This window comes from Oncorhynchus tshawytscha, linkage group LG09 (assembly GCF_018296145.1).
Source record: "Oncorhynchus tshawytscha isolate Ot180627B linkage group LG09, Otsh_v2.0, whole genome shotgun sequence".
NCBI classification, from domain to species: Eukaryota; Metazoa; Chordata; class Actinopteri; order Salmoniformes; family Salmonidae; genus Oncorhynchus; species Oncorhynchus tshawytscha.
The window spans coordinates 72,026,490-72,045,956 of NC_056437.1; the positions used below are offsets into that span (position 1 = coordinate 72,026,490).

General features: G+C 43.1%; 1 protein-coding gene across 1 annotated transcript in view; it reads right to left on the reverse strand.

Moving 5' to 3' along the window:
• Positions 1-12,399: 12,399 nt before the first annotated feature.
• Positions 12,400-19,467, reverse strand: part of LOC112258628 (LIM and SH3 domain protein 1) — a 42,130-nt gene continuing 35,062 nt past the window's right edge. The window contains exons 5-7 of the mRNA XM_024433138.2: positions 17,147-17,225; positions 16,343-16,455; positions 12,400-16,028 (exon numbers count right to left, since the gene is read on the reverse strand). Of these exons, the coding sequence (XP_024288906.1) occupies positions 15,855-16,028; positions 16,343-16,455; positions 17,147-17,225 (366 nt within the window). The 3' untranslated portion in view covers positions 12,400-15,854. The remainder of the gene's footprint in view (positions 16,029-16,342; positions 16,456-17,146; positions 17,226-19,467) is intronic.

A 19,467-nucleotide genomic window follows, 5' to 3' on the forward strand; every position in this document is an offset into this window, starting at 1 on the left:
TTCCAGCTACAATAGTTGTTTACAACATTAACAATGTCTACACTGTATTTCTGATCAATTTGATGTTATTTTAATTGACAGAATGTGCTTTTCTTTCAATTCGTTTAGGACATCTACTTTGTGCATGACAAGTCATTTTTCCAACAATTGTTTACAGACAGATTATTTCACTTATAATTCACTGTATCACAATTTCAGTGGGTCAGAAGTTTACATACACTAACTTGAATGTGCCTTTTAACAGCTTGGAAAATTCCAGAAAATTATGTAATGGCTTTAGAAGCTTCTGATAGGCTAATTGACATCATTTGAGTCAATTGGAGGTGTACCTGTGGATGTATTTCAATGCCTACCTTCAAACTCTTGACATCATGGGAAAATCAAAAGATATCAGCCAAAACCTCAGAAAAAAAATTGTAGACCTCCACAAGTCTGGTTCATCCTTGGGAGCAATTTCCAAACGCCTGAAGGTACCACGTTCATCTGTACCAAACAATAGTACACAAGTATAAACATCCATGGGACCACGCCGCCGTCATACCGCTCAGGAAGGAGACACATTCTGTCTCCTAGAGATGAACGTACCTTGGTGTGAAAAGTGCAAATCAATCCCAGAACAATAGCAAAGGACCTTGTGAAGATGCTGGAGGAAACAGGTACAAAAGTATCTATATCCACAATAAAACGAGTCCTATATTGACATAACCTGAAAGGTCACTCAGCAAGAAAGAATCCACTGCTCCAAAACCGTCATAAAAAAGCCAGACTACGGTTTGCAACTGCACATGGGGACAAAGATCGTACTATTTGGAGAATGTCCTCTGGTTTGATTAAGCAAAAATAGAACTTAGGCCATAATGACCATCATTATGTTTGGAGGAAAAAGGGGGAGGCTTGCAAGTGTAGCCGATGTGAAATGGCTAGCTAGTTAGCGGTGGTGCGAGCTAGTGCAGTTTCAAATCGGTGATGTCACTTGCTCTGAGACCTTAAAGTAGTGGTTCCCCTTGCTCTGCAAGGGCCGCGGCTTTTGTGGAGCGATGGGTAACGATGCTTCGAGGCTGACTGTTGATGTGTGCAGAGCGTCCCTGGTTCGCGCCTAGGTTGGGGCGAGGGGACGGACGTAAAGTCTATACTGTTACACAAGCTTTTCTGCAGGAGGGACTGGTGCACTTCACAAAATCAATGGCATCATGAGAAAGGAAAAATATGTGGATATATTGAAGCAACAGCTCAAGACATCAGTCAGGAAGTTAAAGCTTGGTCGCAAATGGGTCTTCCAAATGGACAATGACCCCAAGCATACTTCCACAGTTTTGGCAAAATGGCTTAAGGACAACAAAGTCAAGGTGTTGGAGTGGCCATCACAAAGCCCTGACCTCAATCCCAAAGAAAATTTGTGGGCAGAACTGAAAAAGCTTGTGCGAGCAAGGAGGCCTACAAACCTGATTCAGTTACACCAGCTCTGTCAGGAGGAATGGGCAAAAATTCACCCAACTTATTGTTGGAAGCTTGTGGAAGGCTACCCAAAATGTTTGACCCTAGTTAAATAATTTGAAGGCAATGCTACCAAATACTAATTGAGTGTATGTAAACTTCTGACCCACTGGGAATGTGATGAAAGAAATAAAAGCTGAAATAAATCTCTCTCTCTACTATTATTCTGACATTTCACAGTCTTAAAATAAAGTAGTGATCCTAACTGACATAAGACAGGGTTTTTTGCGAGGATTAAATGTCAGGAATTGTGAAAAACTGAGTTTAAATGTATTTGGCTACGGTGCATGTAAATTTCCGACTTCAAATGTATGTGTGTGTGTATATATATATATATATATAAATAAAACGACCCTGCTATCTATCCCTACACTCATTAATAACCCAGAGACACCACCAATCAACACACCTGTAACTCTTCTGAAGTCAAATCTCCTTCACCCAAATACTTCTTTGCAGCTGCCACCACAACCTCTATTTTCTGCGATTTACATTCCACTCCGCGGTACAGTTGATAACCTTTGCTATAAATGCTAAGAAGCCAATCTTATATCACTCGTTGGCCTATCCCTCTGTGCTGACACAGATCTACTACTCACACTGATCCTCTCAGGATCTCTCACCCTTGACCCAGCATACAACACCCTCTGCACTACTCTAACCCTGATAACCTCAACCTATCTACAGTGCCTTGCGAAAGTATTCGGCCCCCTTGAACTTTGCGACCTTTTGCCACATTTCAGGCTTCAAACATAAAGATATAAAACTGTATTTTTTTGTGAAGAATCAACAACAAGTGGGACACAATCATGAAGTGGAATGACATTTATTGGATATTTCAAACTTTTTTAACAAATCAAAAACTGAAAAATTGGGCGTGCAAAATTATTCAGCCCCTTTACTTTCAGTGCAGCAAACTCTCTCCAGAAGTTCAGTGAGGATCTCTGAATGATCCAATGTTGACCTAAATGACTAATGATGATAAATACAATCCACCTGTGTGTAATCAAGTCTCTGTATAAATGCACCTGCACTGTGATAGTCTCAGAGGTCCGTTAAAAGCGCAGAGAACATCATGAAGAACAAGGAACACACCAGGCAGGTCCGAGATACTGTTGTGAAGAAGTTTAAAGCCGGATTTAGATACAAAAAGATTTCCCAAGCTTTAAACATCCCAAGGAGCACTGTGCAAGCGATAATATTGAAATGGAAGGAGTATCAGACCACTGCAAATCTACCAAGACCTGGCCATCCCTCTAAACTTTCAGCTCATACAAGGAGAAGACTGATCAGAGATGCAGCCAAGAGGCCCATGATCACTCTGGATGAACTGCAGAGATCTACAGCTGAGGTGGGAGACTCTGTCCATAGGACAACAATCAGTCGTATATTGCACAAATCTGGCCTTTATGGAAGAGTGACAAGAAGAAAGCCATTTCTTAAAGATATCCATAAAAAGTGTCATTTAAAGTTTGCCACAAGCCACCTGGGAGACACACCAAACATGTGGAAGAAGGTGCTCTGGTCAGATGAAACCAAAATTGAACTTTTTGGCAACAATGCAAAACGTTATGTTTGGCGTAAAAGCAACACAGCCCATCACCCTGAACACACCATCCCCACTGTCAAACATGGTGGTGGCAGCATCATGGTTTGGGCCTGCTTTTCTTCAGCAGGGACAGGGAAGATGGTTAAAATTGATGGGAAGATGGATGGAGCCAAATACAGGACCATTCTGGAAGAAAACCTGATGGAGTCTGCAAAAGACCTGAGACTGGGACAGAGATTTGTCTTCCAACAAGACAATGATCCAAAACATAAAGCAAAATCTACAATGGAATGGTTCAAAAATAAACATATCCAGGTGTTAGAATGGCCAAGTCAAAGTACAGACCTGAATCCAATCGAGAATCTGTGGAAAGAACTGAAAACTGCTGTTCACAAATGCTCTCCATCCAACCTCACTGAGCTCGAGCTGAGGAATGGGAAAAAATTTCAGTCTCTCGATGTGCAAAACTGATAGAGACATACCCCAAGCGACTTACAGCTGTAATCACAGCAAAAGGTGGCGCTACAAAGTATTAACTTAAGGGGGCTGAATAATTTTGCACGCCCAATTTTTCAGTTTTTGATTTGTTAAAAAAGTTTGAAATATCCAATAAATGTCGTTCCACTTCATGATTGTGTCCCACTTGTTGTTGATTCTTCACAGAAAAATACAGTTTTATATCTTTGTTTGAAGCCTGAAATGTGGCAAAAGGTCGCAAAGTTCAAGGAGGCCGAATACTTTCGCAAGGCACTGTACCTACCTTTCAATGGCGCCATGTTCTTGAGGGGAAAAACAAGTCACCGTTAGTCCCCATTCGTGTGGCGCAGAGTGCCCGCTCCCTGTGACCGACAGAAATGCAAACAATTATCACAAGCCCACCTCCGGTTACCTCCACCGACTTCCACAGCACCCAATTCCGTTTTCACCCACCCTGAAACCACATATTGATCAGCCAAAAGGTGAGTGTTCACTTTCTCCAAAAATAACAGACTTGTCTTTATCCTGACAATCGGTGCAGGGCTCAGACTCCAAGAACCTCACCAAACCTGCCACCTCTGGTAATTCGCACTAATGTATTTAACCATTATTTAACCAGGAAATGCCCATTGAGACCCAGAGTCTCTTTTTCAAGGGAGACCTGGCCAGAAAGGCAGCAACAATCAATACTTTACAGAATTCAAACATACAACAATACAATTCAACAACATGATCCAGCCTAAAAAAAAAAAGCCTTTACACTCCTCTATAAGAGTCTCCCGTCAAAAATGTTAATTCATTCAGTGGCACTAACATATCTAGATGAAGCATGGATTGTAGACTATTCCATGCCTCTGGTGCACAAGACGAGAAGGCAGTCATGCCTAATACTGTGAATGTCCTGGGGACTTTAAGTAGCAACCACCAAACAGACCGGGTATGGTAACTGCTGGTGGTGAAGGAGACCAGACTACAGAGATAAAGAAGGAGTTTACCCAAAAGGGCTTTGTAGATGAACACATACAAATGTAGCTTTCTGCGCATATAATGTGAGGTCCAACCCACCATTTAGTACAAGCGCAAGGATTCATGATAAACAGAGCTCAGTCTCTGAAAGACAGAGGAGGCTGCATGCATATAGAACAAGTCACCATAATCAATTACAGAGAGAAAACGGTCCTGTACTAGCTTCTTTCTCATCATTAGCGGGACGTAAGTCTTAATACGAAAATAAAAACCCAATTTCAACTTAAGATCCCACACAAGACTATCCATGTGAACTTTAAAGGACAACTTGTCATTCAACCATATACCTAGGTATTTGTCAGATGACACTTTTTCAATGGATAAGCCACCAGATGTGACAATGCTAACCTCTGGCTGAGTGCGAGCTCTGGTGAAGGTCATGAATTTAGTTTTTTGTACATTCAAGACCAGTTTGAGACCATAAAGGGAGGCCTGCAGTGACAGAAACGCAGTCTGGAGCTCTTCAACAGCCTGAACCAGAGAAGGAGCACATGAATATATGACTGTATCTGCATATACTGTAGATGGAACTTTGCTGGTTGCATCCCATTTCCCAAATCATTAATACAAATTGAGAACAACACAGGAGCTAAAATGGAACCCTGAGGCACACCTCTATTAATCTCAAGAAAGCTAGACTTGTGATTGTCAGTATATTCACATTGTGTTCTGTCAGAAAGATAGTCCTTGAACCTATTTACTGCCCCTTCAACAATTTATTGTCAAGTGAATCAAATGTCTTTTGATAAATCAACAAACAGAGCAGCACAATGTTGCTTTTTATCATTCACTTCCATAACTGGATAAGGCGTACAGCTCACTCTGTTTGCACTTGCCAGCAGCCTTCTTCGACCTACCATCTACCTTTGTTCCAACATCTTCAACAGATTCACCCTCTACCACCCTCACTCTCTTCAACCTCCACCTCTCTCTTTCCCAACGTTCCTCCTCTGTATTCCAAGTATACGTCTCCTTGTGATAATATTGCATTTCTCCTAACAAACATTGCATTCTTGCCCTCTGAAGGGACACCATTTCCTCCTCCCTTGATCAACGTCACTACAACCGGAACTCGGTCACCAATGACAGCTAGCTTTATTTTCAGTGTTGGATGCATTGGTGGACTGGGACAAAAATTCAGCCCTGGCATTTTGGCCACATCAGCCCACATCACTGTGCACCCAGACTGTCAAGAATATTACCGAAGGTGGCTCCCCTTCTTGTTCGGGTGGCGCTCGGCGGTTGCCGTCGCCGGTCTACTAGCTGCCACCGATCCTTTGTTCCATGTTCGTTTGGTTTTGTCTAATTGTTTTCACCTGTTCATTGTTTGGTTGTTAGGGTGGTGTTATTTAAGGTCGTTGAGCCCACTTATGTTTGTGCGGGCTTGTTCTTCTGTATTTGTGAGAGGTGTTAGTGTTTTGTTGGGTTTTCTCGCTGTCCTGGTATTTCTACCTATGGGTACTTATTGTAGTAATAGTTACGCCTGTGTTGGGTATAACTATTTTGTTCTTTTTGATTTTGGACATTAAAGCGTGTTTTTTTCCCAAATCCTTTGCTCTCTGCGCCTGACTCCACACCCATTCACTCATTGAGCGTTACACAGACAGCAACATTCAAACCTGTCCAGCATTGCCAGCATTTCATTTGATTTATGAACTGTGCTATCTGGAGTGCTCAACGAGTAGTTTAAAGAAATGAAGTAGACAAACTGCCCGTGATTTGAAGTTCTATGAAATGAGTCTGTGTAGTTGCTAACCCTGGTGATTCTGAGTGGCAGGTCATTTTCTTTGACTGTCATCCACTTTTAGAACCGTTTAATCCCCCCTTTGTATTGTAGAGTCTATGTATAAGTCATGTGTACAGAGTGTACAAAACATTAGGAACACCTTCCTAATATTGAGTTGCACACCCTTTTGCCCTCAGAACAGCCTCAATTCTTCGGGACATGGACTCTACAAGGTGTCGAAAGTGTTCCACAGGGATGCTGGCCCATGTTTACTCCAATGGTTCCCACAGTTGTGTCGAGTTGGTTGGATGTCCTTTGGGTGGTGGACCATTCCTGATACACACAGGAAACTGTTGAGCATGGGAAAACCCAGCAACGTTGCAGTTAATGACACACTCAAACCGGTGCGCCTGGCACCTACTACCCTACCCTGTTCAAAGGCACTTAAATATTCTGTCTTGTCCACTCACCCGCTGAATGACACACATACAAAATCTGTCTCAACTGTCTCAAGGTTTAAAAATCCTTCTTTAACCTGACTCCTCCCTTTCATCTACACTGATTGAAGTGGATTTAACAGGTGACATCAATAAGGGATCTTAGCTTTCACATGGATTCACCTGGTCAGTCTGTCATCGAAAGAGCAGGTGTTCCTAATGTTTTGTACACTGTGTATATCACACCAACTGACTTGTTCTTTGGATGTTGTTCACATGGGAGACCGTGTTGAGACATTCTCTACATCCAGAGAGCAACAGCAGAAAGATCACAGAGCAACGAGGTCTCACAACTGCCCACATTGCGAGGAGATGTTCCCATTTCAAAGCGGGAAAAAAAAATACACACAGGAGAGAATCCGTATTACTGCACTGACTTTGGGAAGTGCTTCACAAAATCACAAGCTCCATCAGTTCATCAGAGAGTGCACACTGGAGAAAAGCCTTTCTCCTGTTCTGACTGTGGGGAGAGTTTCTCTCAACTGGGCAGCTTAAAAAAACACCAAGGTATACACACAGGTGAGAAGCCCTACTCCTGCTCTGACTGTGGGATGAGTTTCTCCCGATTGGATACCTTAAAATATCACTAATGAGCAGTTTCCCATTGAAGAAAATTGTCATGGTTCCTGTCTGCTTAAGTGGGCACTCTCTCGCGCGTGACCATCTTTGAGCATGCGTTCCCGTGCGAGATCACAGCTCATGGCGAAAGACAGGAACCTTGACCATTTTTATGGGGGAAAAAAAACATGCATTTAAATTTATCCACCATCTTTGATAAACAGGGCATTCGGAAAGTATTCAGAACCCTGGACTTATTCAAATCAAATCAAATGTATTTATATAGCCCTTCGTACATCAGCTGATATCTCAAAGTGCTGTACAGAAACCCAGCCTAAAACCCCAAACAGCAAGCAATGCAGGTGTAGAAGCACTTATTCCACTTTGTTACATCACAGCCTTATTCTAAAATTGATTATTAAAAAAAAATTCCCTCATCGATCAACACACAATACCCCATAATGACGAAGAAAAAACAGGTTTAGACATTTGTGAAAATGTTTTTCAAAAAACGGATCACATTTACTTAAGTATTAAGACCATATTGGGGAGTTTCTCACACTCTTCTCTGCAGATCCTCTCAAGCTCTGTCAGGTTGGATGGGGAGCGCCGCTGCACAGCTATTTTCAGATCTTTCCGGAGACGTTCGTCCGGGCTTTCAGAGACTTCTCCCGAAGCCACTCCTGCGTTGTCTTGGCTGTGTGCTTAGGGTCATTGTCCTGTTGGAAGGTGAACCTTCGCCCCAAGCAGGCTGTCATGTGCCTTTTACTGAGGAGTGGCTTCCGTTTGGCCACTCTGCCATAAAGGCCTGATTGGTGGAGCACTGCCGAGATGGTTGTTCTTCTGGAAGTTTGTCCCATCGCCACAGGAGCTCTAAAGCTCTGTCAGTGTCCATTGGGTTCTTGGTCACCTCCCTGACCAAGGCACTTCTGCCCCGATTGCTCAGTTTGGCCGGGAGGCCAGCTCTAGGAAGAGTATTGGTGGCTCCAAACACCTTCCATTTAAGAATGATGGAGGCCACTATGTTCTTAGGGACCTTTAATGCTGAATAAATGTTTTGGTACCCTTCCCCAGAACTGTGGCTCGACACAATCCTGTCTCGGTTGGTTTTTGCTCTGACATACACTGTCAACTGTGGGACCCTTATATAGACAGGTACTGTATGTGTCTTTCCAAATCATGTCCAATCAATTTACCACAGGTGGACTCCAAGTTGTAGAAACATCAAGGATGATCAATGGAAACAGGATGCACCTGAGCTCAAATTCGAGTCTCATAGCAAAGGGTCTGAATACTTACGTAAATAAGGTATTTTTTAAATTATTTTTTTATAAATTTGCAAACATTTCTATAAACCTGTTTTCGCTTTGTCATTATGGGGTATTGTGTGTAGATTGATGACGGAAAACAACTATGTAATCAATTTTAGAATAAGGCTGTAACGTAACAAAATGTGGAAAAAGGTCAAGTGATCTGAATACTTTCCGATTGCACTGTAGCTTAAAGCCAAACAATAGGCAACAATTTGATCATTGGCTGATTGCTCCCATGTCCCAACCCACCCAGTTGACCATTTTAAAATGCTGGAAGTCCTCAATACCAATGTTCATGCTAAAACGAGTTATGTCCATCTAGATATCTCTATCTATCTTGATGGAATAAGCTTGTACACATCAGATCATATAAAGATGGTGTGGTGATTCGTTTTCAGCATTAGTTTGGATGGATCATTTTTTATAATACACAACTATGACTTTAATGATACACAGGCTTTAAAATGACTACGTCTTTATTAAATCATCTTTTAAAACTCAATGTGTTATTTTAGTCATTGATAGTGAATGTGTTTGGAGATCTGCATTGAACTTAATTGATCAGCCAATGAAAAATAATGTTTGTACATGAATTCGTGCTGGTCAAATGCTCCTTCTCTTTTGTATGATTAACTACAAAAACAATGTTTTAAGAGAAATCATTTGTCTGAAGCAGAAAAATACAGGAAATTCAAATGAGCATCACAAAGCTACATTTGACTTATGCACTAGCAAGGTTTTTCAGCTTATGCAGCTTTCACACCTGCTAGAGCAGTGTTTCCCAAACTCGGTCCTGGGGCCCGCTTGGGTGCACGTTTAGTTTTTTTGCCATAGCAATACACAGCTGAATCAAATAATCAAAGCTTGATGAGTTGATTATTTAAATCAGCTGTGTAGGGCTGGGGCAAAAACCAAAATGTGCACCCAGTTGGGGCCCCAGGACCGAGTTTGGGAAACCATGTGTTAGAGTATTGTAGCTTTATTGATCTACTGTACTCAATGCCGTTTCCCTCGACCTCTAGGGGGCCTCCCACCCCAAAATAAAAATGGTTTATCTGGAAGGCAAGTCATGTGCCCAGGGGCCCTGACCTCCAGGGGACCCCATTGATTGTGTAAGTCACTCACTCAAATATCAGATGAACATATAACATATGTAATGGCAAAATGTGTAGAATTGCAAGATCGCAAGCAGCTGGACTTCGTGTCAATTGCTTCATGTTGACATGAGGGGACGTGTGCGCACATACACAGTGTACTTCTATAGAAGTATTTGAAAATAGGTTACAATTATGTCCTTGAAATAGCCTATGATTTCAAAATACTTAATTCCAAAAATATTAGTTCAAATAACCCTATAACCAAACAGACCTGGTTCAAATACATGGGATTGAGGCGCCTTTGAATGGGGTATAGCAGTAGATGCCAGGCACACCGGGTTGTGTCATCAACAGCAATGCTGCTGGGTTTTTCACAAGCAACAGTTTCCCCATGTGTGTCAAGAATAGTCCACAACCCAAAGGACATCCAGCCAACTCGACAACTGTGGGAAGCATTGAAGTGAACATGAGCCAACAACCCTGTGGAACGCTTTCAACACATTGTAGAGTCCATGCCCTGACAAATCGAAGCTGTTCTGAGGGCAAAATATATCTTGTACACTGTAGGTTCACACACAATCCCTCTTATGTCAACAGCTGGCTTGCGATCTTGTTTCTTCTGTACTCAAACCTTCAAATGTAGGCAAACATAAAAAATTCCTACAAATGATTCACTCCCTCTCGCATACCTATGCACATTCACACATTTTGAAGTGAAATAAAGTTAGCCAGGTTTTCGTGCGCAAACCTTTATTTCAATGGCATCACAAAAATATCAGCATTTGCCTTGGCTCTGATAAATATAACACTTATATTTGTGTGAGAAAAACAAACTGCAGTGATGAATCTGAGGGATAAAAACATGCATTCGGTGTGTGGACCACTCGACTGTTATCAATACTGTTTAAGATAAATCAGTCATTCATGATTACAGTGACAAGAGTGATGATATGGGAGTTACTTCCGGATCCTATCAATTTAATGCCATAATTAGATGGAATACTTCTCTTCCAGGAACACAACAGAGCTTCTGAAAAAAACAGTTTAGCTAATACTTTTAATGTATACATTTTTGTTAGTACTGACATGCCAATATAATCTCTGTGTGACTGTGGCTAATAGCTATTGCATTAACACAACCCCCTGGCCTTTTAGGTTCACTGACTGTAAAAAGGACAGAGAGGACATAGTCCTGCTTCAACGCTTAGATCAAGTAGAGGTCAATCAAGATCATCTCAGCCTGTTCATAGAAAACAACTAGGACTAAGATAATAACTGTCCAAGTTCCTTGATAGGATGAAGTCTCTATCCTTTGACTTACTTATATAGCCTTACACACGAAACCATGAACTTAACATGGAGATATTGTACATTGCACAGTTTGGGGGTTAGTGTTAACCCTCACAGTGTAGTCAAATAGGCACAAACAATACTACTGCAATACAACCGTCCTCCTTATAGCTTTACATCCTTACCAATTTGACATCTTTACTAACTCCTATGCGTTCTACACACAGATCATCATTTTAGAAGAGGAGTCAGTAGGGCACAGGGGTTGCCTATTGGAGCCTACTGGGGTACAGGAGACCAGATCTCGATAAGGGTCATCATAGTCGGGTGGCTGAATCTAGAGACCAACAGAGAAGTGTCCACCAGCTGCCAGTCTATCCACCCTACAAGGTCTTCCCCCTCTGATGGGCCATCTTCATTCCCCCCAGAGGAGCAGTAAAGCCCCCCTTCTCCTCCACGTTGAAGAGCATTCCTCCCTGGAACAGAGATTGAGCAGGATGCACAGGTGTCACATTTATTATGCTCCCCGTCAGTGTTATTCTTTCCTGTTATTTCTATCATGCGGGACGCAGGGTAAACGGAGTTCCCAACACCTTAACCACCATTAATATAGCGTCATAATTTAAAATAAATACCGGTGGAAAGATTTTTGATAGTATGAACCAACATCGTATCATAACGCTAACTAGAAACTGTTTTTAGATTCTCAAAAATATGAATATATAGCCCATCAATGTTTCAGCACCATCTGTCATATACAACTTAATCTTTCATTTGTGTATCTTTGCAATTTTACAACCTACAATTCAATAACTAAAGAGCATAAGAGGCTGACGTTTTCATCTGTGTGCGCTACTTACCATTGTCAGCGATGGGTACCGCGGATGTAGGAGCGGCTCACCGGCTGGGTCCAAAATCCGGACACACATCATAACATGTAAATTATGTAGGATAGGAAAACAAGTCCCATGATAGCAAAAAACATCAACACTAAAATGTCCAACATGATGAGAATGCCAGAAATGGAGGATGCAGATGTATCGCCAGAACACACGACGAAGAAATTGGAAGCCTTAAAACCCTTAAAACCGGCGCAGATCGGGGGAAATCGGAAATAACCGGAGCAGAATAATCTCTTCTCTGCACGAAACCCCTCCCCGCCCTATACTTTCTATAATATTGTACGCGTGAAAGCATACGGGTAGACATTAAAACCAGGATAGGGAGTAGCGTAAAACATGGGACATTTATTTTTGCTGTAATACATGCAATCTGCGTTTAGTGTTCAGCAAAGTCGTAGTCATATAGTCAAGTAATCACACCGAATGAGGAAGAATTTACACTGATGGAAGCAAATAATACTGGACGCTACTGAGTAAAAATGACATTTTATTTCATCTGTAGAATATTTAAGTACAATTCGAAGTGCTGAAACAGGGCAACATGAGATGCTTTTATCAGTTCCTTAAAATTCAACTGGAGTCTGATTTTCTTTTAAGAATGTCAATATATGCATGTAAAAAAAAAAAAAATTCTGAATAACAAAAATGCTATCAAAACAAAATAATTTTTTGATGGAATGCACAACATCGGTCTGAATGCTAGGTCAGTGTTTGTGGTTGGTTGATTTATATCTGCACTTCCTATACCAGTATCATACAAAAGCAAGGAATGGTTGATTCACCAGAAGCATAGGACATAGGAGTCTTTAATTGGGGTAGAAGGTTGGAGGACTCTTGGCCATAGGACTGATATGACCACATACATTGGGGGAGGAGAACAAGGTGATGATATGAGATATGATACTGCAGAGTTGTAGGAGTGATACCAAAGCAGAAGAGAATATTGGTCTCCTGGCGGATTCCTAGTCTTTCCTTACACCCCGCAGGTTGTAGCATCCCTTTCCTAGCCCCATCCAGCTCAATACAGACAATAACATGGTACAATAATAATGTCTACACCTTGCCGCTGTGGTCTATCACTCAAGTCGCACAAAAACACAATTGGCTTGTCTTTAGCCACTTTGGATTGCTTTCCCTCCAACTACCACCATCATTCACCTCGCTCCGAAATCCCCCTAGCAACTAAAACAAAATCACTGCAAAGGAAAAACAGCTGTGGCAGCCAACATAGGGAATAAACCAAGCCTATCTATAAAACACACCAAAGCCTCCAAGTAGCCAAGGCAATTTTATTTTGAGAGGCATTGACTGCAGATACTGTACAAGGCCAACCAAATTCATAAAAACTCCAACACCCCATTCACGTCAAGCCAAACCACCTCTTCCTCCTCGCCCTTTCTTCAGTTACTGCAGCAAAGCGAGACTTCAAATGGCTCTGCCCCAAAACTGCCCTTCATACAGTGTACGAGTTTAAAAATGTCCAGTTGTCAAGTAGAGATCATAGATGCTAAATGCCAGCCTAGACTTACCTTTTTTTTTTATCAGCATGGCAATCTGATTATCTAGTCGGGTTGAGGTGTGCGTTGTGTTCATTCTAATTCATTTAAGCATCATTGTTATAACTCATCACATTACAAAGTTGAAGCCAAAATGATATGAACGGTCAACACCTAACTTATTGTCCAACACGTCCCACCACACTGGTACTAAAAAGGGTACCGTTTACCCTTTATACCGCCCCTTCACCTCATTAGATCAAAATCATTCCACACTACAGCTTTAGTCCGCAGGCAAAAGCCCCTTCCTTCCCCAGCACCATGACCTACAACCCAAAACAACTGTACAACACCACCATCAAATCAGGCTACACGGCGGGAGTACGGCTTTGTTTTTATAAAGCGGAACAAGACTTTTAATCCCAACCCCCACCCGTGACAGTCACAGCGCATGAGAGAAGGGGAAGAAACAGTAGGGTGGGAAAGATAAGGGAAGAAGTAAGCTGTCGAGGAGGAGTTCACCGCGTCCCTCTCTCCCAGCCTCACACGGTCCCTCAGGACACGGAATGTACAACGATCCGGCGGCACTGGAAGAACCTGCCCCTGACAGGACATCCAGACAGATCTCGTAGCTACGACTATGAAAGTTACGTCATTGTCGCGTAAACATTTCTCAGTTTTCTGTGCAACACAGGCGTGCCACTACATAGGTAGGGAATGTCCTCTGGAAATGTGTGCCTATAGAATGTCAGAGATTATCTATAAATGCGGGCGAGAGAGCGGGGGCCTAATGTTACTGTGCGCCATGACGACTGCTCATTAATGAGCATGTGAATATTCATGAGCCAGTGGCACTCCAGAACATTGCTCTCCAATGTTGGCACAACAAAACAGGCAAATTGGGTTGAGGAATTATCAGGCAAATACATAACCCATGATGGTTGATTTACCCCATGGATCTAAATCGGTGGGATTGCTAACCCAGCATATGCACACGCCTAGACAAAACTAGCGTGCCTTATTGGTTCATAAATCGAGTTGCCGTTTTATTTCCGAAATGTATTTGATACATTGACATTTTTAAAATAAGCCTCTTAGAATACCAACAAAAGCAAAGGGGGAAAAAAACAGCATGATAGGAAATAGAAACACTAACATTTACCACAGCCTGGATTTCTGACCCCTGTTCAACACTTCTCATAACAAAGGACTGGAATGTTTAACAACAAAACAAGTGAAAAAAATAAACATTTGAAAAAAAAGAGAAAAGATTGACAATACAGAATTGTTTTGGGAATTGTGTTTGGCCTTCGCGCTTACGATTGATAAACTCGGATGTTGGTTCTCTTGGAATAGGGGCAGGACCTGGCCTGATCCTACCCCCTCTCTCCGCCCCAGACCCCCTCCAACCATCACGTCACTCATCTTCCTGTAAGACTGTCGGAAGGCATGAGGCTGCGAGCGGGAGACAGCAAGAATGAGGAATAGCTTCACACCCACTGACTAAGGTAATGACATGATTGTAAGAAGATTGTAACCACATCCCCTAACTAACTCGCCCCTGATCCCTCCTGTACTTCAAATGCCTGAACTTGAGGTACAAGGCAAGGCAGGAGGCGCTCTTCAGTTTAGATAGGATTCCAGTTGAGTTTCAGAACAATACCCACAATGCAGTGCAGGACAGGGTAAGACAGGTGAGGTAACAGATAAGTACTATTGATAAATGCGTACGTGTAGTTATATAAATATATAAGACCTCTCTGGTAAGACTGATATTGTAGACTGCTCACTGACTGGCTGATGCGACAACAATGGGGTATTGATGGATAATGGAATGTACACAAGTCAAATATTCAAGCTGAGTTCTAACTGCCCAGATATAGTAAGATTCTACACTGAGCTTCCAGTCAGACCAATTTCAACCAGTTCGAAAAACGGAAAAAAGAAAAAACAACTTCTGAAGATGCCACACCCACATTCCAAACTCATTTTCTCATGACCACATTGGCCTCAGTTCTCTGCTGTCATGGCAACTTGATTGACAAAAAAAAAAAAAGAGGTTCATATCGTTTTGCATCATAGTTTGCTGGAAAATGAAGTGCTGTAGCTAGGATAGTTGTGATACACTATGACCCCTGACGTATATATAGCCTGTAAGATGGAGGCATGTTACTTCTGTAAGACTTAAATTCCACTTGTGACTGCTTTTTTTTTAGTGGACCGAAGAATTGGGACAGAGACAGGCAGACAAACAGACAGACAGACGGCAGCACAGAGAGTCTGTCGTTGGAGGAGAGCAGACCAGGCGGGGGGGGGTCTTACAGGACAGATCAGGGAACGAGTGAAAGAAATAGAAAGCGGCATTAAGATGAGATGGCACTGGGCTTTTCATTTGCTTCTCTCACTCCCTTCCACACTTCTTTCTCAGATCAGATGGCCTCGACATAGTTAGCAGGCAGCATGCCCTGCTGGCCAGTGCGCTCGACACGGCCGTACATCCAGCCCTCGTCGATCACCTGCGCGTCCACGATCACATCTCCCTCCAGGAAGCCCACCTCGTCCTCGTCGGCTGCAGCATAGTCATACACCGCCTGGTACCGCTTCTACACACAGGAAGAGAAGGGATATATATATATATATATATATATAGAACAAGTGAAAAAGACAGCGAGAGAACGGGCGAAAAAGAGAGAACGGGCGAAAAAGAGAAGTGTCATGTGGATACTGCCAGACACAGTGGAGGCCCCCATGCAGAGAGAACAGTGCCTACGTCCCAAACGGCACCCCTTTCCCTAAATATTGCATTACTTTTGACCGGGCCACAATGGGCCCTGGTAAAAAAAAAAGCAGTGCTTTAAATAGGGAATAGGGTGCCATTTGGGATGGATCCTAACACGAGAGGAGGGTTCTGTCTCACCCCGGAGCTGGGAGGGGGGGCGGCGGCCACCTGACGGACTGGTCCAGGAGCCGCTGCTGGCTCATAGCTGTAGTTCTTAGACGCAGCAGGGGGCTGGTGGGGCTGCTGGAACACTGGTGAGAGAGGGGGAAAAGGAGAGGGGGAGGAGAGAGCCAGAGATGGCGAGAGAGAATTGTGAGAGGGAGAGTGAGTGATTGAATCAGAGTGAAGGATAGACATTTTTGGCTATTCAGTCTGACAAATGGGATCCCCCATTCCCCGGAACTCTGAAACAATCCCCCCCCTACCCCTCCATCTAACTGGCACCTCATTGGTCAGCCCCAGGGCTCTGATACAGAAAATTCCACAGCACAGCAAGTCAAAACTTGCAGCCATCATTTAGCGCCTTTCAGTCAATTATTATAACAATGACTCTCTGTGATATTGAGAGGTGATAACATGTACACAGTGAATGCACAGGTTAACCACTAGCTCACAATCATTGTATTCAGGTGTGCTAAAAAACAGGAACTGTCCACAGAGCAGAAAAATCAAAAATGTTATGCCCAGGGATAAATGCAACCATGTGTCTACTCTCACTGATGTTAAAGCTACAAAATGTAATCAAATTTTGGTCTTGAAAAATATATTTTAGATGGTACAATAATTCTCTACACTTTACTTGCTTGTGAAATTAGGCAGACCATTGGAATTTTAGCAACCAGGAAATGTCATCGTGCATCTTTAATAAATGTGTGTGTGTGTGTGTGTGTGTGTGTGTGTGTGTGTGTGTGTGAGAGAGAGAGAGAGAGACAGCATGTGTACCTGGATTGGGGCTGTTGGGCTGGGGAGATGGGATTTCTCCTCCCATCCTGTTCTTCTCAAACTCCTCATGGTACTTAATCTGTGTACACACACACACACACACACACATATTATATTTACATTGTGACATTTGTCATTTAGCTCTGATACATAGTGGCTAGATATAACACCCAGACATCATGTATGGTGCTACTTAGTTTGATAAGAAAATTCAGATTGCATCCTGTTGACTGTACCAGTCCAGCAGATAGCTATTTAGAGCAGGGAAATAAAGAGCAGTTCCTGTCGTGTCCAGCAGGTGTCTCTAGATCCCTCTCCAGGCAGTAGGGCTGAGTGTGTAATAGGTGCGGCGCTACAGTGCTAAGCTACGTGCTTCTCCATTTCTACAATAGGCCTGCTGACACAGGAAATGACATCGCAGCCGGAAGTTGGGTGACATCAGCGCTGCCTAGCAACCCTTGCTGACACATCACCAGGAACAGGTGAAATGAGAAAAAGTGGAGAGAAAGCGAGAGAGAGAGACAGGCCTAAAGCGAGGGTAAGAAATTGAAAAGAGTAACAGAGACCCAAAGGAGGAAGACAGAAAAGAATGGTGCAAAATATATAATGTCTAACAAAAATACTGGGTGAAAATGACCTTTGAGTCACATGCGCCAACCTTACAGTGAAATGCTTACTTACAAGCTCCTAACCAACAATGCAGTTTAAAAAATACAAATAAGAAATAAAAAGTAACAAGTAGTTAAAGAGCAGCAGTAAAATAACAATATTATATACAGGGGGTATCGGTACAGAGTCAATGTGTGGGGGCACCAGTTAGTCTAGGTAATATGTACATGTAGGTAGAGTTATTAAAGTGACTATGAATAGCAGAGTAGCACAGGAGTGAGGGGAGGGGGGGGTTCAATGCAAATAGTGGCTTGGGAGGGGGGCTACCGCTTGCTGTGTGGTAGCAGAGAGAACAGTCTAGTGTGGTTGGAGTCTTTGACCATTTTTAGGGCTTTCCTCTGACACCACCTTGTATAGAGGTCCTGGATGGCAGTACATGCTTTCCTTATTTATTCAGGTAAATCAAAGCTGCATCACAACCAGCAGCACCAGCCCTAATATGACAACCCAGCCAACATCACAGAGAGAGACAGCATTCATCTCCAAATGACCAATAAACCTGAGAGAGACAGATCCTTTTCTGCAGTATAACAGCCCTACTATTCCCAGCCTGACTGAATGATAAGACTGACACAGCCTAGATTCTGCCCCCTCTCTCCCTCCCTGGGTGGGTGAAAGAGGCCAGTGTGTTAAGCGGAGGAGAAGACCGTGTTAAGCGGAGGAGAAGACAGTGTTAAGCGTGAGTGAGGATATTGCGTTCAGTGACTGTGAGAAGACCATTTTTTTTATGTGAGAGAGCGAGCAACATGTTCAATATGTTACATGAGAGAGTCTGACATTACTTCTGTTTGTTTTGAAGGCGAAGGTTGCACACAGATGGTGTGTGTGTGTGTGTGTGTGAGAGAAGAGGAAAAGCTCAGCCCATGCCAGTCTCACTCCCGGACACAAAATTGCCCCCCCCTTCCTCTAAACCTTCACTACATGAATCAGTAGAACGTTAAAGGAGGTAGGAAGGGAGAGAGGGCTGGAGAATTTAGTGAACGTTCTAAATGAATGTGAATTAGAGTCATATGACAGAGCGATAAGGAAAGCGAGAGAGAGAGAGACGGGGACTAGTCCAGACAGACAGTTGTGAACGAGAAGGGGCTGGAGTTGGACATCTCACATTTCAAAGAGAGCTGGACATGTCGGTCTCTCTCTGGCCTACTGAGTGTGGGTCCATCCGAGGAGGAGGGAGAGAAAGTGGGGAAAGGAGGGAGAGAAAGAGATCATCAGCCGCACCCCTTGGCTTGGTCTGTCCTCACACACCCTGTTAACAGCTGGGACACTGTAACAGACTTCTCATCTCTGTATTTGCCTGGGGTTGTAGAAGTGTTGATGTGTGTGTGTGTGTGTGTGTGTGTGTGTGTGTGTGTGTGTGTGTGTGTGTGTGTGTGTTTCCACCGTCTCAGACACACAGGATCTTTTCCTGTATGAAAGCAGTAATTAACCAACACCCTCCACACTCATTAAGTCATTAGAGAAGACCGAGCAGGGCAACTATGTGCTACGATGTCAGGAGGCCCTAGGCAGCAGCCTTCTGCAACAGAGGACCACAGAGGGACAAAGTAACGTAACCCTGTGCCCAGGCTTCACACAGTACTTCTGGACTAAGAGACAATCTGCACATCAGAGTGGTAAGGACGTGCATGAATACATACATAACACACACA